Genomic DNA, 25,958 nt, shown 5'->3' on the forward strand with positions numbered 1-25,958 from the left:
GAAGGTTTTAGTTTCGGCAGGCATCAAGATCGGCGCAGGCTTGGAGGGCCGAATGGCCTGTTCCTGTGCTGTACTGTTCTTTGTTCTTTTGTTCTTTTGAGACTGTGCTTGTGGCAGGTGGTGAGAGAACCAATAAGAGGGAAAAACCTACTTGTCCTAGTCCTCACCAATCTACCTGTCACAGCTGTATCAGCCCATGACTATATTGGGTGAACCTACACCACATGGACTGCAGCAGTTCAATAAGGCAGCTACCACCACCACTTTCTCAAGGGTAATTAGGGATGGCCAATAAATGCTGGTTTTGCCAGCGACGCCCACATCCCATGAATGAATTTTAAAAACATATCTTTCTCTTTATCACTACAGAAGTATTCAGGAATTCATCAAAATTTGGATCTCTCAAGAATTAGCCCTTCATTAACAGCATTTATGACTCCGCAGAGTGACATACGGCAAGATAGAATTCCAGGAATCCCCACACAATTCGTACTTTATGAGGTAATTATCAATTGCCCAAAATTGGGGCCTCACATTATGAAGCCAATCATGAAGCGAGGGACCAGCCAGAATGGGTCAGTGATGTGTGTTCAAAGTTGAAGTGTTGGGACAGTTGTGTACTGATTTTGTATATATGCTGAGAAATGTATTTACTTGCATCCTGAGTATGATTACAGACATTTTTTTTCTTTTGTTGAAGGTTGATTTAACCAGGATGTCTTGATCTCCTGCCTTAGATCATTAAGCAGTATTGGTATTGCCAAAGAGAATTAGAGAAGGCAGATTGAAAGGCCTGGGCATCTGATCATGCCTGGAAAAGGACACACTTGTGCTCTGCACATGCCTTCTGTGATTGACCCAGGCAGCAAGTAATAATCTAATGGAGTGGGGTGTGCAGCTTGAGTGTCCAGTGTTGCTCATTGGCTGCATTCATATAAGGGTTGTGAGGGAGGGGAGCAGATTTCATGCATCTACTTAAAGACAGTGAGCACTTCTGAAAGGGGAGATGTAACCTTTAACAGCTGCTCTGTTTTCTGTTTAATAGCCACCTCATTATCCTTTCTGCTACTTGTGTCCTCAATCCACACGTTCTGACCTTAATCATGAGTCTGCCATGCAGTACCTTATTGAAGGCTTTTTTAAAAATCCAAGTACATTGCATCTAATGTTTTATCCTTATCTATTCTTTTGCTTACTTCAAAAAATTCAATGAAGTTAATCAAGTATGACCCTTCATTTTGAAATTCATTCTATTATATTTTCGGTTTCTAGATGTTTTTCTGTTTTATCTTTTGGGTAAAAAGTCCACTATTTTCTGACCACTTATGTTAAGCTAACTGTTGAACAGTTCCTTACTAACCTACAACTTGCATGTTACACATAGATTATGAGCTCTTCTTCTATGAAAGGTACAAACAAATCACAAGACTCTCATGATCACACTTCCTTCGTGCAACAGAAGGTGGCACACAGCTCAAGACAGCGGGTTGGAATTGGTCGAGCGTTGCCGCAGATTCTCAACCCCCTTTATTGCTTCAGATTTATGTTTCACTCTACACACACTGTGTGACCAGCTGCCGCTGCTTTCACCACCCACTTGTCTATCTCTCTGTGCTCTTCAGTCACACCACAAGCTAACCCTTGTCCCTCTCTTTCATTTCATGTTTGGAGAATGCGGAAGTCCCGACAAAAATGGAAGAAGAGGAGAGCGACCTGCAGGAAGATAAACCGTCATTCAATCCAAACCATGTAAGTGCCAGCTCAGATACTTGCACCATGTTGATTTTAGAGGTTGAGTTAGAGGAGATGTCTACACGTTTGGCAGAAGTGGCCAGGAGTTAAACAGGTGGAAAAGACGCCACAGATATCCCCAACTCACCGGAGGGTGAGGTCACATACTACTTTTGCTGCAGGGGCACTCGTGCTGGCTTTGAGGGCTAAGGATCCCAAGGCAGGCTGAAGGGCATCAACCAAGAAGTGCTAGGTGCACTGGGCAACCTGCCAGTGAGCTTGCACACGATGCCACAGAGCTTGGAGGAGCCAAGCTCCAACTTCACAGAATCACAGAATCATTACAGCACAGGAGGCCATTCGCGCATTGTGTCTGAAAGAGCAATTCCCTCAGTTCCATTCCCCTGCCTTCTCCCCATAACCCTGAACATTCTTCCTTTTCATATAACTGTCTAATTTCCTTTTGAATGCTTCAATTGAACCTGCCTCCACTCAGGCAGTGCATTCCAGACCTTAACCACTTGCTGCGTAAAAAAGTTTTTCCTCCTGTCACTTTTGCTTCTCTTACCAAATACTTTAAATCTGTGCCCTCTCATTCTCGATCCGTTCGTGTATGGGAACAGTTTCTCTCTATCTACTCTGTCCAGACCCCTCACAGTTTTGAATACCTCTATCAAATCACCTCTCAATCTTCTCTTTTCCAAGGAAAACAGTCCTAACCTCCAATCTATCTTCATAACTGAAAGTCCTCATTCCTGGAATCATTCTCATGAATTTTTTCTGTACTCTTTCCAATGCCCTCACATCTTTCCTAAAGTGTGGTGCCCAGAATTGGACGCAATACTCCAGCTGAGGCCAAACTAGTGTCTTATACAAGTTCAACATAACTTCCTTGCTCTTGTACTCTAGGGAGCTCTGGATTTGTTTGCCTTACTTTTCCCTTTAAGGGAACATACCTTGACTGTGCCCGAACTATCTTTTTTTTAGTTTAGAGATACAGCACTGAAACAGGCCCTTCGGCCCACCGAGTCTGTGCCGACCATCAACCACCCATTTATACTAATCCTACACTAATCCCATATTCCTACCACATCCCTACCTGACCCTATATATTTCCCTACCACCTACCTATACTAGGGGCAATTTATAATGGCCAATTAACCTATCAACCTATCTCTTCTTTGAAGGTAGCCCATTGTTCATCTACCAGTTTTCCTGCCAGCTTTTGACTCCAATTTATTGGCCCAGCTCCATTCTTACCCCATTGAAGTTGACCTTCCCCCAGTTAATTATTCTTACCCTGGATTGCTCTTTGTCCTTTTCCATAGTCAGCCTAAACCTTATGATACAATTATCACTATCCCCTAAATAGTCTCCTACTGATACTTGATCCACATGGCCCACCACATTCTCAAGAACCAGGTCCAGCAGTGTTCCTTTCTTGTTGGACTAGCAACGTACTGTGGTAGAACATTTTCCTGAACACACTCTAGGAATTCTTGCCCCTCACTGCCCTTCACACTACTACTATCTGAGTCTATGTTTGGATAATTAAAGTCCCCCATTATAACTACCCTATAATTTTTTCACTTTTCTTAATTTCCTTGCAAATTTGTTCCTCCATGTCCTTCCCACTAGCTGGTGGCCTTTCGACAACACCGAGCAATGTAACTGCACTTTTTTTGTTCCTTAGCTCTAGCCAAACCGATTCTGTCCTCGATCCCTCTGGGACATCCTTTTTCTCCAGCACTGCAATGCTCTCTTTAATCAATACTGCAATGAAACCGGACGGACCACCCGGCATCGACCTAGGGCCCGGAAACGACAACGGCAAACCCAGCCCTGTCGACCCTGCAAAGTCCTCCTTACTAACATCTGGCGGCTTGTGCCAAAGTTGGTAGAGCTGTCCCACAGACTAGTCAAGCAACAGCCTGACATAGTCAAACTTACGGAATCATACCTTACAGACAATGTCCCAGACACTGCCATCACCATCCCCGGGTATGTCCTGTCCCACTGGCAGGACAGACCCACCAGAGATGATGGCACGGTGGTATACAGTAGGAAGGGAGTTGCCCTGGGAGTCCTTAACATCGACTCCGGACCCCATGAAGTCTCATGGCATCAGGTCAAACATGGGCAAGGTAACCTCCTACTGATTACCACCTACCGCCCTCCCTCAGCTAATGACTCAGTACTCCTCCATGTTGAACACCACTTGGAGGAAGCACTGAGGGCGGCAAGGGCACAAAATGTACTCTGGGTGGGGGACTTCAATGTCCATCACCAAGAGTGGCTCGGTAGCACCACTACTGACTGAGCTGACCGAGTCCTAAAGGACATAGCTGCTAGACTGGGTCTGCGGCAGGTGGTGAGGGAACCAACACGAGGGAAAAACATGCTTGACCTCGTCCTCACCAATCTGCCTGCCGCAGATGCTTCTGTCCATGACTGTATTGGTAGGAGTGACCACTGCACAGTCCTTGTGGAGACGACGTCCCGCCTTCACATTGAGGATACCGTCCATCGTGTTGTGTGGCACTACCGCCGTGCTAAATGGTATAGATTTCGAATAGATCTAGCAATGCAAAACTGGGCATCCATGAGGTGCTGTGGGCCATCAGCAGCAGCAGAATTGTACTCAACCACAATCTGTAACATCATGGCCTGGCATATCCCCCACTCTACCATTACCATCAAGCCAGGAGACCAACCCTGGTTCAATGAAGAGTGCAGGAGGGCATGCCAGGAGCAGCACCAGGCATGCCTCAAATGAGGTGTCAACCTGGCGAAGCTATAACCCAGGACTATCTGCATGCCAAACTGCGTAAGCAGCATGCGATAGACAGAGCTAAGCGATCCCATAACCAACGGATCAGATCAAAGCTCTGAAGTCCTGCCACATCCAGCCATGAATGGTGGTGGACAATTAAACAACTAACTGGAGGAGGTGGCTCCACAAATATCCCCATCCTCAATGATGGGGGAGCCCAGCACATCAGTGCGAAAGATAAGGCTGAAGCATTTGCAACAATCTTCAGCCAGAAGTGCCAAGTTGATGATCCATCTCGGCCTCCTCCTGAAGTCCCCAGCATCACAGATGCCAGACTTCAGCCAATTCGATTCAGTCCGTGTGATATCAAGAAACGACTGAAGGCACTGGATACTGCAAAAGCTATGGGCCTGACAATATTCCGGCAATAGTACTGAAGACCTGCACTCCAGAACTTGCCACGCCCCTAGCCAAGCTGTTCCAGTACAGCTACAACACTGGCATCTACCCGGCAATGTGGAAAATTGCCCAGGTATGTCCTGTACACAAAAAGCAGGACACGTCCAACCCGGCCAATTACCGCTCCATCAGCCTACTCTCAATCATCAGTAAAGTGATGGAAGGTGTCATCAACAGTGCCATCAAGCGGCACTTGCTTAGCAATAACCTGCTCAGTGACGCTCAGTTTGGGTTCCGCCAGGGCCACTCAGCTCCTGACCTCATTACAGCCTTGGTTCAAACATGGACAAAAGAGCTGAACTCAAGAGGTGAGGTGAGAGTGACGGCCCTCGACATCAAGGCAGCATTTGACCGAGTATGGGATCAAGGAGCCCAAGCAAAACTGAGGTCAATGGGAATCAGGGGGAAAACCCTCCGCTGGCTGGAGTCATACCTAGCGCAAAGGAAGATGGTTGTGGTTGTTGGAGGTCAATCATCTGAGCTCCAGGACATCACTGCGGGAGTTCCTCAGGGTAGTGTCCTGGGCCCAACCATCTTCAGCTGCTTCATCAATGACCTTCCTTCAATCATAAGGTCAGAAGTGGGGATGTTCGCTGATGATTGCACAATGTTCAGCACCATTCGTGACTCCTCAGATACTGAAGCAGTCCGTGTGGAAATGCAGCAAGACCTGGACAATATCCAGCCTTGGGCTGATAAGTGGCAAGTAACAATCGCGCCATACAAGTGCCAGGCAATGACCATCTCCAACAAGAGAGAATCTCCCCTTGACATTCAACAGCATTACCATCGCTGTATCCCCCACTATCAACATCCTAGGGGCTACCATTGACCAGAAACTGAACTGGAGTAGCCAAATAAATATCGTGGCTACAAGAGCAGGTCAGAGGCTAGGAATCCTGAGGCGAGTAACTCGCCTCCTGACTCCCCAAAGCCTGTCCACCATCTACAAGGCACAAGCCAGGACTGTGATGGAATACTCTCCATTTGCCTGGATGGGTGCAGCTCCAACAACACTCAAGAAGCTCGACAAAGCAGCCCGCTTGATTGGCACCCATCTACAAACATTCAGTCCCTTCACCACTGATGCACAGTGGCAGCATTGTGCACCATCTACAAGATGCACTGCAGCAATGCACCAAGGTTCCTTAGACAGCAACTTCCAAACTCGCGACCTCTACCAACTAGAAGGACAAGGGCAGCAAATGCATGGGAACACCACCACCTGCAAGTTCCCCTCCAAGTCACGCACCATCCTGACTTGGAACTATATCGCTGTTCCTTCACTGTCGCTGGGTCAAAATCCTGGAACTCTCTAAAATCCTGGAACTAAACAAACTTATATGGAGTTTGAAAGAAGTAAGCAGCTGGCTTTTGAGCAGTGGTTGAAGGCTGTTAAAGTACAGTTCAGTTATGAGAATCTCAGAGAAGGAAATCTGTTAGAGGAACTTAAACGCTCTCTCCCACTCTCCATAAAGACCCATGTAGAGGAGCAGTGCATCCAGAGAGCCCGGCAAGTGGCTGTTCTGGCCGATGAGTTTGCTTTAATTCATAAGTCAGTTTCCTAGTCACCCCCACAAATCCAAAAAGGACAAAGGGTGGGAAGGTGATAGGAGCCCTTGCAGTCCTGGGAGAGAAAGGAAAGCAGGAGACAGAGGGGGCCCTCCTCTCGCCAAAAAGGAAGGTGCAGTGAGCAAGAGTGAGACCTGGGGACCTGTGTGCTTCTTTTGTAATAAAGCAGGGAATTCCAGGGCACTGCTGGAAACTAAAGGGAAAATCTGCATGGTTACTCAGGGTACACCTGCTCAGTGAAGAAGGGACCCTGATGGAAAGTACAGCAGAACAAGCTATTACTTTAACTGCAGTAAGAGTGAGACCCAGGAGGCTTAACGGCTGCAAGTGCAGGAAAATTTAGTAGGGTTCCTGAAGATTATCAGGGTTTTGTGTGTGCAGAGAAAGTACCCCCAAATCCCTCAAATGGGGCAAGCAAGCCCAGAGCAATTCTCAGGGACACGGGGGCCACTAGATCCCTTTTACTGGGAAATGGCCTGACCTTTCCCCAGAGAGTGCAGTCAACACCAGAATGGTAGTGAATGGTATTGGAGGGCAGTATATGCCTGTACCTGTACACTGGGTGCACCTAGAGTGCGACCTAGTTTTGGGACCGGTGACTGTAGAGATTGTCCCTAGTTTGCCTGTGGACAGGGTTAACCTGCTCCTAGGTAATGATCTGGCAGGGGGTGAAGGTGGTAGCCCCCCCCCCAGTAGTGAAAGAAAGACCGCAGGAGGTAGGGGGTCAGAGAGGCAGGGCAGTGGCAGGAGACGGACCCCTGCAGTTTCCCTGAATGTGTAGTGGATCAGGCCATGATCAAACCAGTTCCCCCAGAGGAGACTGAATTGGCACTTCAGGCAGATGACCATGTCTGTCTGTCTGAGACTTTCTTTGGAAAGTTAGGAGACCCAGGAAATGAATTACACGGATTTTCTCTAGCTCAGCGAGCCGACCCAGTATTGTGAGAGTTAGCACAGGCTGCCCAGTCTGAAAGTGGAGCAGAGGGAGTCCCTGATTGCTACTATTTAACGAATGAGTTACTGATGAGGAAATGGAGTTCTCCTCACGGACCTGAGGGCAAGGAGTGGACAGTAGTTCACCAGCTAGTGGTGCCACAGAGGTACCAGAGAGAAATATTGAGAAGGGCCCACAAGACTACAGTGGCTGTACATGCCGGTATACGAAAGACCAAAGCCCACATAAGACAGCAGTTTGACTGGCCAAAACTCCACAAAGATATGGTGGAGTACTTGCAGGAGTTGCCACATGTGTCAGGTTGAGGGGAAACCCCAACCTACAGTGAAACCTGCACCCCTAAGTCCTGTACCAGTGTTAGGAGGACCCCCCAACAGAGAGCTGGTGAACTGTAAGGGAGCACTGCTGAGAACTAAAGGGGACAGGCAGGCACAAGGCTGGCAAAAGTTTAGAAAGAGAAGGAGAAAAAGTAACCAAGAGGGCAGGTTAAAGGAAGTTCGGAAGGAATCCCGGATGACTGTCCGGTCAGCCAACCCCGGAAAATGTTAAAAGTTAGACCCCACATCCTCCTATGTAAATGCAAACACTAGAAGCACCCCACCAGAGTGGCTAACAGCATTTACAGGAACCTGCAGAGACGAAGAAAGACCTCTAGGGGGCAGAGAAACTATGAGGGTGATTCCTCACCTAATCAAAATGCCACAGGGGATTACCGTAGAGTCTGCACAAATACCTGCAAGCAGGAGTGTCCTCTGGGACAAAGGGGAGATTAACAAAGAATCCTCCCCCACAGTCAGATCCAAAGAAAACCACCCAACTCCAAAGTCAAAAGCCTTTGCATGACTCAGCAAAGCACTGAAAGAGAGTTCAGGATAGACCCGCCCACTACTGACTCTCCTGAAAAAAAATTACCTCAGCAGGAACAAAGACCCTCGACAGCCGTAGAAATGGGAAAATGGAGGAGAAACTTCCCCAAAAAAGAACCACATGTTTACTGGGATGTCAAAAGGGGGACAGTTTTAATAAGTTTTAGGATTTGTGAATGAAACACATTTTTTTTCTGTATCTTATATTTTCTCCCGACCCTTTTAATGAAATGTGCCTTTTCTCAAATTGCATTTCATTCCGCTGGGTGTGGAGGTGTCATGCTAGGCTCCCACCTGCCAAGAATGAGGCACATTAATTTTGCCATGAACATTGATTTTAAACTGTTTCTGGAGTGAAGAAAGGACTGATTATACAGATCAGTCTTGGCTGGAAAAGACATTTGCATATTAACAAACAGTGATTGGAATGACATCATTCCCTGACACATTCAATCCACAATGGACCTTGATCACCAGGTATTGTGTGTAAGAGGAGCATTCCAGAGACCGCTAAGGTGATACAATCCAAGATGTGGTCAGACCAGTTAGTCACATGATTAACCTGCTTGGCAACCTGTGTTTTTCTGAATTGTACAAACAGTTTGAACTCAGAAAGACTGTTTGCTCCTGGATTGAGAGGATCTCTCCTGTCTGCTCCCAGCTCTCTCTCACAAGCCTCTGAATCCATTGAAGACACATGAACCCAAAGAGAGCAAAGTCTCCTACAGTGAACAAGGTGTAAGAAGAATACTGGGCCCCAACGAAAAGCAAGATCTACCTACAATCATGGATTAGATTAGATTTAGATTAGAGATACAGCACTGAAACAGGCCCTTCGGCCCACCGAGTCTGTGCCGACCATCAACCACCCAGTTATACTAATCCTACACTAATCCCATATTCCTACCCAACATCCCCACCTGACACTATATTTCCCTACCACCTACCTATACTAGTGACAATTTATAAAGGCCAATTTACCTACCAACCTGCAAGTCTTTTGGCTTGTGGGAGGAAACCGGAGCACCCGGAGAAAACCCACGCAGACACAGGGAGAACTTGCAAACTCCACACAGGCAGTACCCAGAATCGAACCCGGGACCCTGGAGCTGTGAGGCGGCAGTGCTAACCACTGCGCCACTGTGCCGCCCTAAATTCTACAGTGATCTCGAAGAACCATAATAAAAACTCTTCAGATATTGCCTCAAGCTTTTCAGAGTGTTCAGTTCCATTCATAACTCCTCAGATACTGAAATAGTTCATGGTTGCATGCAACAAGACCTGGACAACAGCCAGGCTCGGGCTGATAAGTGGGAAGTAACATTCGTGCCACACATGTGCCAGGCAATGACCATCTCCAACAAGAGTGAGTTTAACCATTTACCCTCAACGGCATTACCATCGCTAAATCCTCCAGCATCAACATCCTTGAGATTAACCTTTAACCAAAACTGAATAGGACCAGCCACATAAATACTGTGGCTACAAGAGAAGGTCAGAGGCATGAAATTCTGTGGCATGTAACTCACCTCTTGACTCCCCACAGCCTTTCCACCATCTACAAGGCACTAATCAAGTGTATGATGGAATACTCCCCACTTGTGTAGATGAGTGCAACTCCAACAACTCTCAGGAAACTCACCATCTAGGATAAAGCAGCCTGCTTGATTGGCACCCCATCCACAAGCAGTGCATAATGGCAGCAGTTTGTTCCATCTACAAGATGCACTGCAGCAACTCGCCAAGACTCCTTCGACACCACTTTCCAAACCCGAGACCTCTACCACTTAGAAGAACGAGGACATCAGGTGCATGAGAACACCACCACTTGCAATTTCCCCTCCAAGTCACACACCATCCTGACTGGGAATTATATCATAGTTCCTTCATTGTCGCTGGGTCAAAATCCTGGAACTCCCCTGTCCCCCCAGGTAGAGCAATATAGGTGTATCTTCCCAACATGGACTACAGCAGTTCAAGAATATGGCTCACCACCACCTACTCAAGGACAATTGGGAATGAGTAATAAATGCTGACCTTATCAGTGATGCCCACATCCCAAATATGAAAGAAAAATAACAAATTCAGAATCGGTATTCCTAGATCCCATTGCTCCTCTGTCCCATTTAGACTCTTATTTTCCAAGGAACTCTAGCCTCCTTATTCTTCCTACCAAAATGCACCACCTCACAATAATCTATATTGAAATTCAATTACAATTTACACACCCATTCTGCCAGTTTATTAATGTATTCTTGTATCTTCTCGCAGTCCTCCATATTAAACATACTCCACCGCAATTTGGTGCCATCCCCAAATTTTATAATTACTGGCTGGATTTTATGGAGGCGTCAGGGGTCCTGTCACCGGGTCCAAAAGCAGGTGGCGACCCTGCTTCAACGGTCAGTGGGACATGGGGCTGCACCTTGGGGGCGGCAGCCAATTAAGCGGCCGTTGCCAGGGCTGCCAGCCCTATTAAGAATGGCACCCTGCCCCCAAAAGCTGCAGGCCAATCAGAGGGCCAGCAGCTCAGCAACCTCAGTAGCGCTACCACTTGTGGTGGCCGCTGCACCTGCAGGGTACAGTCATTTACGGCAGGGATGGAGGCCATTTGGTCTATCAAATCTATGCCTGCTCTCCACTGAGCTATCCAGTCAGTCCCACCCCCACTTGATCTCTGTAGCCCTGCAAGTCTATTTCTTTTAAGTGACCATCAAACTTCCTCTTAAAGTCATTGATTCTCTCCACTTCCATCACCTTTGTGGGCAGTGAGTTCCAGGTCATTACCACCCCCTGCATAAAAAAGCGGTGCCTCATATTCCCCCACATCTCTTACCCAAAGTGCTTGATCTGTGTCCTGTAGTCCTTGTACCATTTGTTAATGGGAAGAGATTTTCCTTGTTAACTAAGCCTATCATAATCATGTACGTTTCCATTAAATCTCCCCTCAATCTCCTTTGTTCTAAGAAGAACAAACCCAGCTTTTCCAACCTAAGCTTGTAACTAAAATTCTCCATCCCTGGAACCGTTCTGGTAAACGTCCTCTGCACTCTCTCAAGGACGCTCACATCCTTCCTAATGCGTTGTGACCAGAACTGGACACAATACACTAGTTGGGGCCGAACCAGAGCTTTATAAAGGTTCAGCATAACCTCCCCACTTTTGTACTCAATGCCTCTGTTTATGAAGCCCGAGATCCCATATGCTTTACTAACCACTCTCTCCATGTGTCCTGTCACGTTCAAAGATGCACATGCACCCCCAAGTCCCTCTGCTCCTGCACACTCTTTAGAATTGTGTCATTAAGTATATGTTGTCGCTCCCTGCTCCTTCTGCCAAAATATATCACCCTGCACTTGTCAGTGTTAAATTCCATCTGCCACCTCTCTGCCCATTCTGCGAGCCTATCTATGTCCTGTTGCAAGCGGTTCATATCATCCTCACTATCTGCCGAACCTCCAAGCTTGGTGTCGTTGGCAAATCTTGAGATTCTACTCTGTATTCCAAGATCCAAGTTATTTATATATAGCAAAAAAAGCAGTGGCCCCAGCACTGACCCTTGGGGTCACCACTGTCTATCGTCCTCCAGTTTGAAAAGCAGCCATTTACTGCGACTCGCTCTTTTCTGTCCAAAAGGCAATTTTTTGTTGAATTGGACACTGACCTTTTTATTCCATGGTTTTATTAAGTAGCCTTATGTGGTACCTTATCACTTTCTTAAAATCCAAATAAACAACATCCACCGCATTCCCTTCTCTTTTACTTCATCAAAAAATTCAGTTTGATTAGTCAAGCAGGATTTGCCTTGTACAAATTCAGGTTGACTATCCTTAATTAACTTGATTCACCAAGGTTCACCAGACTGATTCCTGAGATGGCAGGACTGACGTATGAAGAGAGATTGGGTCGATTAGGCTTGTATTTGCTAGAGTTTAGAAGAAAGAGGGGGGTCTCATAGAAACCTGCTAAATTCCAACAGGACTGGACAGACTAGATGCAGGAAGAATGTTCCCGATGGCGGGGGAGTCCAGGACCAGGGGTCACAGTCTAAAGATAAGGGGTAAGCCATTTAGGACTGGGATGAGGAGGGGTTTCTTCACCCAGAGAGTGGTGAGCCTGTGGAATTCTCTACCACAGAAAGCAGTTGAGGTCAAATCATTAAATATATTCAAGAAAGAGTTCGATATAGGTCTTAGGGCTAAAGGAATCAAGGGATACAGGGATACCGACCGCTCCAGTCAAAGCCCCCAATCAAAATATACGATTATGATTGTGGTGGGAGAAACGCACTGTTAATTCAATCCTGTTACTCCATAGATCGCCTAACATATCATTTAAAACTTTCCAAATTAAAGAAAAACCCAGCCTAGTTGTACCATCTATTAACTCCCGAATGATGCTAACCAAACCAGGTGTCTTTAAATCAACAAATTAACACTTTAATTAGAAGAACTAAATTCTTAAACACTATGAAGATATGAACAACATTTAAAATAGAAAAATTAGAGTCCTTGCAAATTTACAATCCAGTGTTGCTTGAGGTCCTCACAGTCGGTTCTTCCACAGTAGAACAGTCCGTAGTCTAACTCTAACAGTAAGTGATGCTTTCCGTCTCCAGTGAATTTCAACAATTAACGACTTGCAAACACTTTCAATAGAATCAAGCTGACTTTAGAGTTTTTTGAGGGATAAAAGATTGTCACAGTTTAACTTCCCTTCCGTCAGTTTAAATTACCAGAGATCTATGTTTTGGTTTGACTTTTTTTAGAATTTTGAGAGATAATAATAATTAAACAGACTAAATTTCTCTTCCTTCAGTTTAAATGGTTGAGAGCTCTTTTTTTCAGGTGCCAACACCACAGCTGTCAGTGTCCCCTGTGTCTGTGTTCTGTTAGAACAAACTGTCTTCCACTAAATAGCCAGTTCAAAATTGAATTGTAACAAATGCATCACTTAATACTCACTCCCAGTGGCTGTATCTATGGTAACGAGAATGCACCTTTTGAATCGCAGTCTCCAAATGGTTGTTTCTAAGGCAACGAAAATGCACCTTCTTATAACTCCTGAGGGCTTGCTGGTTCTTCAAGCAATACTGATCTTTTGCAAACCTTAAAGGAAAACTGCATATTCCCGGGGGAAAAAACTACAGGACCATGACACCTCTGCCCCGAGCGGAATGAAATGCCATTCCTGAAATGCATTTCATTACAATGAGTAAAAAAAATACAAATTGAAAAAATGCTAACTTTTTTTTTCACGCATTTATGGATATACACAGTTCTAAAAAATGTTTAGACTATAGCCAGAAGTTCCACCAGAACATTTCGGCTTTAAATTTTCAAAAGGTTGTTCCAATTAACCCATTTCAAATTTACAAGCATAATCTTCCAATTGTTTTGTGTTATCCTTCCAAGTGTCCCTATTGTCCATCACCTGAGCCAGGTGAGCTGCACAGCTAGGAGCACTGACCACTGCTGGGTTCACTATTCTCTGAGAAGTTTCTAGAGTACCCGTTAACCTATGTGGCATCACTTGAAACTGGAAAACACTGTCCGGTGCAACAGAAGCTGATTCTTTCTTACGCTGGGGTGTCAAAGGAATTTGACAGTATCCATCCATCACATTTGTCTCTTTAAGACACATTGTGTTGCCCACTCTGTCGATACAGTCCTTTAAATGAGAATTTGGGTAGGAGTCTGCCTTCTTTACCACAGTGACTTTTCTAGAATCTGTGCAAGTTTGACCGTCCCACCAGGTTTAGTCATCAAGACCATCTGCGAATTCCAGCTGTCCTGACTAGGTTCAACTAAGCTGCCCTTCAACATGCATTGTACCTCTGCTTCCACTTGGGCCTATCTGTCTGGCGACAATGATATCGTTTTAAAGGAATGGCTCCCCCTATACCCACCTCATGTGTGGCTAAGGTTGTACATCCCGGCTAATCCCTACAAACCTTTTGAAACGTTGTGAAAGCCCTGGTTAGGACTTCACGCTGTTTTGCCTATTGTTTAATTTTCCTTGCCATTCTGCATTCACTGATTGGATAGTTGAAGGTTCAATCTGAGAAGTTCCTAGGCCTACTTCTCCCTCATCCTCACTATCCTTTTCCTTCTCCACTGTCCCGATTACCTGACATACCTGTGCTGGCTTATCCTCCTCCCTGTGGTAATATGGTTTGAACAAATTAATGTGACACAACCGTTTCTTCATCTGGCGATCAGGGGGGTCAATCAAGTAATCTACCTTACCCACTCTTTTGATCACTCTATATGGGCCACAGAACCGTGCTTTCACTGGTTCTCCCTGTGATGGTAACAACACTAATACCTCATCCCCTGGTTTTATGGTAGGTTCTGGTTTTCCCACCATTTGACAGGTGTGGCATGTCCTACAAAATTGTCTCACATCCTTTGTAAGACCTGGCCAGTAATAATGTTTGCTTCTGTGTGATTTGGTCTTCCGAATTCCCCTATGTCCTGGAAAAGGAATGTCGTCTGCTAACCTTAATAATCCTTGTCGATATTTAGGTGGTACCATTATCTGTTCAACAAATGTCCAGTCTTCGTCAGCAGGCCTATGAGGCAGTTTCCATTTCCTCCTCAAAACCACGTTTGCCATATAATAGCCTTCCGGAACTCCTTTCACCTCAGCTTCTGACAGAGCCGTCTGTGCTATTTGGTAGATCTCTGGATCAGCTTGCTGTGCTGCAGTGACAGATGATCAGTTAAACATCTCATTTGGATTATCTAAATCCCCAAGTCAGGTTTCAGATGCCTGATTATCTATTTGTGGTGCCCCTTTTACCTCCGACAATGGATCCTGTTTAGCCATTGCTCGGAAATACACACACAGGAAATATTCCCGGAACTTGCTTCTGTAATTGCTCCGTTTCCTTAATTTCAGTTAGTTCCTCTGTAGCTATAGGAGAAACTGATACTTTTGATCCAGCCATATAGGAGTAGATCAATTCCTTTTACTGGTAAACTGTGGACAACACCTACAGTTACTATCCCTGATATTAAGTCACTCTCTGGGCATACTTTATACAAAGGTACGGGTATACACACCCTGCCAATTCCATTTACTAAAACGTTAGCATTCAAGGCACTCTCTGGTGGAAACCTTGTATCTTTCCCCAGCAAAAGTGTTTGGGTCGCTCCTGTATCCCTGAGTATAATGATAGGTTTTCCTGTCTCACTTACAGGATACGGAGTTACTCCCCCCTTTGACAAAAATTCATTATAACTCTCAGGTATTTTATTCTTAACCTCTACACTCCTCTTAGTTTTAGTATCTGGTTTCACATTCACAGCTGTCGTTAAAGCTATAGCCTGGTCTGCTATACTCTCTGTCAGAGCCTTTTCCTCTGCAGTAACTTTGCGTACCCCAACAAGTCTCTGATCCCAGATGCGAGCCACTGAATTAAATATGATTTCAACTGCGAGCGAGCCCCCAATTAAGATATGATTCAAATCCTGAGAAACCCAATTTATATGTGATTCAAATCTTGAGTGAACCCCCAATTAACGTGTTATTCAAATCCCAGACGAGCCCCCAATAAATATGTTACAACCGACCACTCCAGTCAAAGCCCCCGATCAAAATATACGATGCTGATTGTGGTGGGAGAAAAGCACTGTTAATTCAATCCCGTCGCTCCACAGATCGCCTAACATACTTAAAATTTTCCAAATTAAAGACTGAACCAGCCAAATTGTACCATCAATTAACCCCCAGATAAGGCAGATGTCTTTAAATCAACAAATCAACTCTTTAATTAGAAGAACTAAATTCTTAAACACTATGAAGATATAAACAACATTTAAAATAGAAAAAAATTAGAGTCCTTGCAAATTTACAGTCTAATTTTGCTTGAAGTCCTCACAGAATGTTGCTTGAAGCCCTCACAGTCGTCCAATGTGAGGAAAAAAGATTCTTCCACAATAGAACAGTCTGTAGTCTAACTTCAGCAGTAGGTGATGCTTTCCTTCTCCAGTGAATTTCAACAATTAACGACTTGCAAACACTTTCAATAGAATCAATCTGACTTTAGAGTTTTTTGAGGGATAAAAGATTGTCACAGTCTAAATTTCCTTCCTTCAGTTTAAATTACCATAGATCTCTGTTTTGGCTTGACTTTTTTTTAGAATTTTGAGAGATAATAATAATTAAACAGACTAAGTTTCTCTTCCTTCAGTTTAAATGGTTGAGAGCTCTTTTTTCTGGTGCTAACACCACAGCTGTCTGCGTCCTGTTCTGTTAGAACAAACTGTCTTCAACTAAAAAGCCAGTTCAAAATTGAATTGTAACAAATGTATCGCTTAATACTCATGGCTGTATCTATAGTAACGAGAATGCACCCTTTGAATTGGAGTCTCCAAATTACTATTTCTAACAGCAACTGAAAATGCACCTTTCTATAACGCCTGAGGTTTTCCAGTTCTTAAAGCAATACTGATCCTTTGCAAACCTAAAAGGCAAACCGCATATTCCCGTAAAAAAAACTACAGGACCATGACACTATCCTTAATTAACTTGATTCACTAACATTCACCAGACTGATTCCCGGGAAGGCAGGACTGATGAATGAAGAAAGATTGAGTAGATTAGGCTTGTATTTGCTAGAGTTTAGAACAATGACAGGGGATCTCATAGAAACCTACTAAATTTCAACAGGACTGGACAGACTAGATGCAGGAAGCATGTTCCCGATGGCGGGGGAGTCCAGGACTAGGGTTCACAGTCTAAGGATAAGGGGTAAGCCATTTAGAACTGAGTTGAGGAGGGATTTTTTCATCCAGAGAGTGGTGAACCTATGGAATTCTCTACCACAGAAAGCAGTTGAGGCCAAATCATTAATTATATTCAAGAATTAGTTAGATATAGTTCTTAGGGCTAAAGGGATACGGGGAGAAAGCGGGGACATGGTACTGAGTTTGGATGATCAGCCATGGTCATATTGAAGGATCGAATGGCCTACTCCTGCTCCCATTTTCGTCTTTAAATGTCTGTTGATATTGTCCATGATAACTGTTTCGAAAGTCTTACCCACCACTGATGTTAAACTAACTGGCTTGTAGTTGCTAGGACTGTCCTTACACCTTTTCTTGAATAAGGGTGCTACATTTGCCACTCTCCAATTCTCTGGCACTTCCCCTGTATCCAGGAAAGATTGGAAGATTATGGCAAGCCCTTCCGCTATCTCCATCCTCACTTCCTTTAGCAGCCTAGGTGACTTATCTACCCTAAGCATAACTGAACCTTTTAGTACCTCCCCCAATCTCTATCCTCTCAATTGCCTCTACTCTCTCTGTTTCTACTGATATTTTGTCAGATTCCATTTTCTTAGTGAACACTGATACAAAGGACTCATTAAGTATAACAGCCTTGCCCTATGCATATATTACCCTCTCTGTCCACCTCTTCCTCTCTGCATGCCAGTAGATGATCTTTTGAGTTTCCTTTTATGTTGAATGCCAGTCTATTCTCATGTTCTCTCTTTGCCAGGCTTATTTTCTCTTCACTTCCCGTCTCAATTTATTGTACATTTATTTATTTAAAGATACAGCACTGAAACAGGCCCTTCGGCCCACCGAGTCTGTGCCAACTATCAACCACCCATTTATACTAATCCTACATTAATCCCATTACCCTCTCACATCCCCACCTTCCCTCAATTCCCCTACCACCTACCTACACTAGGGGCAATTTATAATGGCCAATTTACCTATCAACCTGCAAGTCTTAGGCTGTGGGAGGAAACCGGAGCACCCGGCGAAAACCCACGCGGTCACAGAGAGAACTTGCAAACTCCGCACAGGCAGTACCCAGAATTGAACCCGGGTTGCTGGAGCTGTGAAGCTGCGGTGCTAACCACTGCGCCACTGTGCCGCATAGTTTTCACTTGATGAGTTCATCTGACATGCATTATACACCCTCTTATTTTTTGTTTCATCCGAATCTCTATCTCGCTTGTCATCCAAGGAGCTTTGCTCTTGGTTCCCCTACCTTTTACCCTTGCTGAATGTTCCTTGCCTGTACCTGAAGCATCTCTTCCTTAAAGACAACCCGTTGTTCCAATACAGCTCTTCCTGTCAGTCTTTGGTTCCATTCTACCCTGGCTAGATCCTTGAAATTAGCCCTCTTCCAATCCAGACATTCTACCTTATTTTTCTCCTTGCTTTTCTGCATTACTAGTCTAAACCTTATGATACCCTGATCTAGTGCTCCCCAATAGACACTTGGTCCACTTGGCCCATCACATATTCCAGCACCAGATCCAACAATGTCTCTTTTCTAGTTGGGCTGAGAACATACTGATCAAAGAAGTTCTTCTGAACACAATTTAGAAATTCCTCCCTCTCCTTACCCTTTACTCTAAAATTAACCCAATCATATATGGGCAATTAAAGTCCCCAATATCACCACTTTATAGTTCTTGCACATCTCTATGAGTTCCCTGCACATTTGCTCCACTACCTCTCTCTCATTTGGAGACCTATAGAATACCCTAGTAGCGTGATCATATCCTTTTTGCTGCTCAACTCTAACCAAATTGATTCTGTTCTTGCCCCTTCAAGGACATCCTCCCTTTCCAACACCTCAATATTAATTGCTAATCAGGAATGCCACCCCACCTCCTTTTTTTCCTTTTCTATCCTTTCTGAACACTTTAAATCCTTGTATATTAAGCACCCAGTCCTTGCCATTTTTATGCCATGTTTCCATTATTGCCCAGCATCATATTCCCAAATTGCTATTTGTGCTTGTAGCCTTATTCACCACACTTTGTGCATTTACACACATGCATTGTAATCCTATCTTTGCATTCCTCGTAGTCCTTCTCAGTTCACTCCTGTCCAATATGGAACTACTTCCTTCTCTAGTACCGGCTAACACTCTCACCCTGACCCCACCTAATACTTTACTATTACCTACTCTAGTGCTATCTGTCTCCTCCAGTTCTCTGTGAACCTTGGTGTTCCTTCTCTTGTATTAGCTCCTGGTTCCCACACCCCTGCCAAGTTAGTTTAAACCCTCACCAGTAGCACTAGAAAATCGCCCTACAAGGAAATTTGTCCCTGCTCTGTTCAGGTGCAACCCATCCGGCCTGTACAGGTCCCATTTCTCCAGAACTGGTCCCAGTGTCGCAGGAGTCTAAAGCCCTCCTTCTTGCACTGTCTTTCCTGCCACACATTCATCTGCACTATCCTTCTATTTCTATACTCACTTGCACGTGGTACTGGAGTACTCCGAAGCTCACTACTTTTGAGGTCCCATTTGCTAATTTCTTAGCTAGCTCACTAAACTCATTCTGCAGGGCCACATCCCTCTTCCTACCTATGTGGTTGGTACCAATGTGGGCCACGACTGTTGGCTGTTCACCCTCCCCTCTCAGGGTGCATCCTTGACCCTCGCACCAGGGAGGCAACACACCATCCTGCCTGGATTCACGTCTGTGACCACAGAAATGCCTGTCTGTTCCACTGACTATCGAATATCCTATCACTATCACTTTTCCAGTCTTCCTTGTGCCCCCCTGTGCAGCTGAGCCAGCCATGGTGCCATGGCCTTGGCTCTGGCTGCACTCCCCAAATGAACCACCATTTGCATCAGTTTTCAAAACTGATTACCGGTTGGAGAGTAAAACGCACTCAGGGGTCTCCTGCACTACCTGCCTGTTTCTTCTTGACTATCTGGTGGTCACCCATTCCCTCGCTCCCTACATACTCTTAAGCTGCGAAATGACCACATCTTTGCTGTCGATGAAGCTGTCAACCTCACGGATGCACTGCAGTGATGCCAGCTGTTGCTCAAGTTCTGAAACCTGGAGCTTGAGCTACTGCAACTGATGACACTTCCTACACAAATGGTTATCCAGGACATGGGGAGAGTCCTGGAGTTCCCAAATAACACAGGATGTGCACTTCAGAAGTAGGAGCAGCCCTGCCATTCTTCTATCTATTGGAAAATAAACTTTGGTATGACAGATAAATCCTCCTACTAATACTAATAAACCTTACCAATAGTAATAAACCTTACTTAAAAATAAAGGATAAAACTCACCAGCAACTCACTCGTTCCTTGTTATTAATACTTAATATTTTTAATGTTTTTAAACTCCCAGGCCATGTGCCCTCACAGGCAGTTGAGTGGTGTCAGGGCCAGTCAGGCAGGTCCCAGTGAAAGGGAGGGAGAGTCACTGAGCACAGGCAGTGCTGGTGCCGGGGGGCTGGCTGTTGTTGCTGGGGGGGCCCCCTTGGTGGGTAAAAGAGTGCCCAAAGACGAGGACCCCTGCCTTCCAGAGCCTGCTGGGAGGCTGCCAGGGTTTACCTGGCGGTTTCCCCACACAGCAGAGGACCCCCCCCAAGGCTGGCAAAATGTTAGCAAAGGCAGGAAAAGGCCCTTACTTGGTCACTTAGGTGGCGCAATTGGGGTCCGAGCGGGCAGGCCATCTGCCACCTTTGCTGCCGCTGGCAAGATGGCATGGTGATGGGAAGACAATGGGCACACCACACGCTGCCTTCCTGCGCCATTTTGCCAGCCTTTCCGCCTCCCAGCCTGTCCCCAAAGTGCTGGTAAAATCCAGCCCATTTCGTATTCCTGAGACCTGATGTAAATGATGGATAACAGTGCTCCCTGTGGAACACTACTTACCACCTGCTGCCAGTCTAAGTAACTACTTTTAACCCCTACTCTTGGTTTTCTGTTTTGTAGCCAGCTTCCTATCCACTCTGCTACTTGTCCCCTCACTCCACGTCTTATGACATTAGTCATGAGTCTACTAGGCAGTACATTTTGAAAGTATTTTGAGGATCCAAGTACATTTACTACATTACCCTTATCTACTCTTTCAGCTACTTCTTCCAAACTTTAATGAAGTTGGTCCAACATGAATTTCTGTTTTTAAATCCATTCTATTCTTTATTTAATAAGTTTGATTTCTGGATATATTTCTATTATATCTTTGAGAAAAGATTCCATTATCTTTCCTATCACTGACATTAGGCTAACTGGTCTATAGGTCCCTTCTTACCTACAACTTAAAGCTTACACAGTATCAGCTATTCTACATGATAGCCATATGACACCCCACAAGATGCTCACTAACACACTTCTTTCCTACACGAGGTGGGGATGCACAGCTCGAGATAGCAGGCTAGCATTAGAGGAGGTACAGCTGACCTCCACACCTTCCCCCCTTGAAGGTGTGCTGCCTATCATGGGCAAGGGGCAGAGTTAAACACATGGCAATTGCTGGAAGAGGCATTGCACAGGGTTTCTTTACATTGAATTCTCTTTGTCCCTTCAAATTTCTATCTCATCCTACAAACTCTGCGTGACCAGCTGCAGATGTGTTCACCATTCACTTCTCTCTCTCTGCTGTCCCTTCACATCACAAGCTAACCCCAGTCCCTCTCTGTCATTTCAGTGAAAGAAGAGGAGGCCAGCCCACTGGAAGAAGCACTGTCACTCATTCTGAAACTCCCAAGCACCAGCTCAGATACTTGCACCACATGGCTCTGAGGGATTGGGTTGGAGGAGATATCTAAACACGGTCACGCACCAGGCACAACTGCCCAGGAGATAGGCAGGTGCATATGATGCCACAGGTGCCAGTTCCTCAGAGGGCGAAGTTGCATACTATTTCTGCTGCAGAGGACGCTGGTATTCTGGGCTCTCAAAGTCAGTGCCAAAGAAGGTCAATGGGCATTTACCAGAAAATGCTAGGTGCCCTAGGCAGCTTGCTACAAGCTTGCGCACAATGTCACAGAGCATGGTGAAGTCCAGTTCCAACTTGGCGCAAGGCTTCGCATAGGAGACCATTCTGAGCAATGTGGACTAGGAGATTAGCTCCATTAACACAGAATGGAAAATATGGAAAAAGGAGAGGGACCAGGAACGCTGTGGAAGAAAGGCGGGAGACCCCAAGGGTGCAGACCTGAAGCTATCTTGTGACTTCCTTTGTTCTTTTTAGATGCTTGGTGACAATACTTTTTGGGACTTAATTTGGTACAAGCGTGAAAACAGGTGCTGAGTGGGTGCTGTGCTAATCAGACATGCCTGTTTGACCATCTGGCTTTAACTTGCAATATTTGGTCCTAATTGCTGATTACTGTAATTTGAACTTGCTGGGAGGCATTAAAATAGACACCTGCAGGTTTAGCACTCAAGCGCTGATTAGAAGCATTTTTTTGTGAAATAGTGGACGTGGGCTCCTCGCACTCACATTCTGACAGTGTGGAGTGCGCAGGCTGACACACAACAGCACATTTCAGGATGACTGAGGGACTGAGGGAGATGGTGAACAGATTCTCAGATGCAGCACTGGACGCCCAGGTGGAGGATGTCCAGAGGAAGAGGGATGTCCTATACACCCAGGAAGGGGGGAGTGGGGGGTGGGTGGAAAGAGTTCACCTTGTCTTCCTGTCCCTCTCTCCTGCAGCAGCTGGTGCTAGTCTGGCCTCATCTCCCTCCAGTCCTCCTGCAGACCAAGGGGTCCACTAGCAAGATGCCCATGACCAAGCACTTAGTTTCTCCTGGTGACTCATATAAGGTGTTCAATAAGGTAGAGTAGCACAGCACTTACTCTTTCTCGGTGAAATCCTCAGAGAATTCCCAGAATAAATTTTGATAGATTGTTGAAGTCTTGACATAATGTCTCAGAAAGCATCCCAATGTGTTTCAAACGTCGCCTTCAAATCTCCAGCAGCAAATGAACAGTGAAAGCTATGTTTGTTTAAGTAGTGCTCAAAATTCTTGGCAACAACCTGTTTACTCCTGTTCAGCTATCTGCTCTTCAGAGAGGGTGTTAGTTCAAGCGTTAGCCACCAAAATGCCGTGTGCCTCTGTGGTGAGCATTAGCAGGCAATTTAAGTGACAATCAGCCCCTTAATGACCCTCTGGGTGGGCGTTCTTAGCGCATGCTTCAACTTGCTTACCAAGATATTGTTTTGTGCTAACCACAGGCTAAACTGGCATTGCAGTTCAAGAGCCATCTTGGAAGCTCTTTAGTGCTTGTACTTAAGTATCTGGCGAAAATCGGCCCCTAAGCACCTTATCTGTAAATTAAGTTAAACTAACTTGAATATATACTTTGCACTGCATATTTAATAATACCAGAATTTTCTATATGTTTATGCCCGAGCCATCTCTCAGCATTATGGACAATTTAACTTCTTTTAGTTTGATCTGCCAGTAATCATATTTTTCCTGTCCTGGTCCTCACTAGCACCAATAGCCAGATGATCTCATAGCTGAACACATTATAGTACTTTTGAATGATAGATAGAATCCTAGTTACTTGCATGGTGTAGCTGGTAATAACCTAAGAGAAGTGGACAGAAATGTCCTGACTCAATTAAGTACCCTCAACACTCGAGATAAAAGGTCAAAATTATGAACTGTTCAACATCATCATGTAATTAATTCTATCCATTGGATAAACCTCCTCTCACCATTCTCAAATATCTAATGAATGGATTTATAAAAGATTCAAATGTTCACTGTTAACACTTATTGCCTGGTAAATGGTGAATCTATCACGCTGAAAATCAAATGCAAAATATGCCCCAAATCTCACTGGTCTGCCTTATTTAGTGTAGGAGGTGGTGCAGAGTATTCAAAAAATATATGCCGCCTTGCTAACAGTAATCATTTTTGAATGCAGAAATATTCAGCAGAAACTCATCGTCAGGATTTGTCAAATGTGAGCTCTTCATTAATGACTGATACAGAGCAAGATAAAATTAAAGAAGTCGCCATCTTTTTGTCGTATGAAAATCAACAGCCCACAACTAAGACCACAGCTGATGAAGGCAACAAAAACAAACAGGAACAGGTCAGTAATCCATGGATGTTAAAAGTTGAAGGGTCAGGTCAGGTGCATAGTGATTTTATATACACAGCACAATGGAGTTTATTTGTACCCTGGGTGTGTTTTTTTCTCTTTTGGCGAAGGTTGATTTATTCAGGATGTCTCGCTCTACTGCCCTAGGTCACTAAGCAACTTTGGTATCACCAATGATAATTAGAGATGGCAGATTGAAAGGCCTGGACGCCTGTTCACACCTGAGAATGGACACACAGTGTGTGGGGCGCAAACTGCACACGCCTGTTGTAATTAACTCAGGCAGCATGTAATATTGCCATGAGTGAGAGGTATACCGCCAGTCCTCCCTCATTGCTCTTAGGTTGCCAGATGTCAGGCATCTATGACACCACTTCAAGGAAGCCAGCAGCTCTTAAACAGGAGATGCATCCTGGCTGCATACACTCTGGAAAAACTTCTGACTGAAGTAACTACTGAGAGGACATTGATAATTTCAAATGGTGTTACAGAGGCCTTGGTGCAGGCACTGGATGGGAGAAGGGAGAACCTCTTCTCCCCCCTCAGTGGGCTGGAAGCCCTCCAGCCATCAACACTGCTATCAGTGGGAAGAATTTGCAGGGTATGTGGAAGGCAGGAGCCTGCCAACTCCAAATGTGTCCCTTTAAATAGTGGAGTTGAGGTTGTGTCACGCGAGTCCACATCACGCCCTTTAGAAATTGAAGTTTTAGGAATGAGCCCCAGTGCTTTACTTGCATTTTTTTATTGCCTTGTTCAATTGTGTTATTACTTTTAATTATTGTAAATCTGTAACCTTAGATTTCATTGCTCCTCCACCCCATTTAGACCATTACTTTTCAAAGAACTGTAGTCTCTTTACTCTTCCTGCCAAAATACACCCATTCTTCAAGTTTATTATGCCTTCTTGTATTTTGTTGCAGTCCTTCGCACTAACTCCATCTGCCAATTTGATGCCACCCATAAATTCTGAAATTCTACTTCCAATTCCTGAGTCCAGGTCATTTATGTGACTCACTAGGTAGAAGTGCCCAGGAACTAGGCAAGTGGATACAACGCCACAAGCGCCAGGTCCTGGAAGGGTGAGACCACATACTACTTCTGCAGCAGAGGGAAAGGATACCAAAGCAGGCTGATGGCCAGGTGCACTGGGGTGCCTGCCAGTGAGCTTTCACACACAACTTCGCGGAGCATGGAAGAATCAAGCTCCAACCTGTCTCAAGGCTTTGCATGTAGCATGGTGACCATTCTGTTCAATATGCACTGAGTAGTTAGCCGCATGACTGCGTATTATGGAAGATCTAGCCAAATGCAGAGGGTTGACGTAGCCTGGTAATGTGGTGGAAGAAAAGCAGGTAGACCTTGGGAATGTGGATCAGAAGCCATGCTGGTATTCCCTCCATTCTTTTTAGATGTTCTCTAAGAATACATTAAGCATCTGGCCTGTAACTTAAGTTAAACTAACTTGAGTATATACTTTTTCCTGCATATTTAATAATACCAGTTTTTTCTGTGCATTTTTGTTCCAGCTATCTCAGCAATACAGACCATTTAAATTCTTTTACTTTTACATTGATCCTACTGGAATTATTTTTATGGCATGTTCCTCACTGGCATCATTGTCCAACTGATTTCAGAGCTGAGCATTTTAGTCACTTGACCCATGTACATCTATATGATGGATAGCATTCTGGTCTACTCTGCTGCAAAATACTGCTCTACCTCATGGTCCTACAGCCATCAAATACAGATCAT

The 25,958-nt window shown here is 44.9% G+C and overlaps 1 protein-coding gene across 1 annotated transcript in view; it reads left to right on the top strand.

The window, feature by feature from the left end:
- The first annotated feature begins 424 nt into the window (after positions 1 to 424).
- Positions 425 to 25,958, top strand: part of LOC137372288 (biorientation of chromosomes in cell division protein 1-like 1) — a 55,985-nt gene continuing 30,451 nt past the window's right edge. The window contains exons 1-3 of the mRNA XM_068036057.1: positions 425 to 501; positions 1,672 to 1,749; positions 24,027 to 24,197. Coding sequence (XP_067892158.1) covers positions 433 to 501; positions 1,672 to 1,749; positions 24,027 to 24,197 — 318 coding nt within the window. The 5' untranslated portion in view covers positions 425 to 432. The remainder of the gene's footprint in view (positions 502 to 1,671; positions 1,750 to 24,026; positions 24,198 to 25,958) is intronic.

This window comes from Heterodontus francisci, chromosome 7 (assembly GCF_036365525.1).
Source record: "Heterodontus francisci isolate sHetFra1 chromosome 7, sHetFra1.hap1, whole genome shotgun sequence".
NCBI lineage: Eukaryota > Metazoa > Chordata > Chondrichthyes > Heterodontiformes > Heterodontidae > Heterodontus > Heterodontus francisci.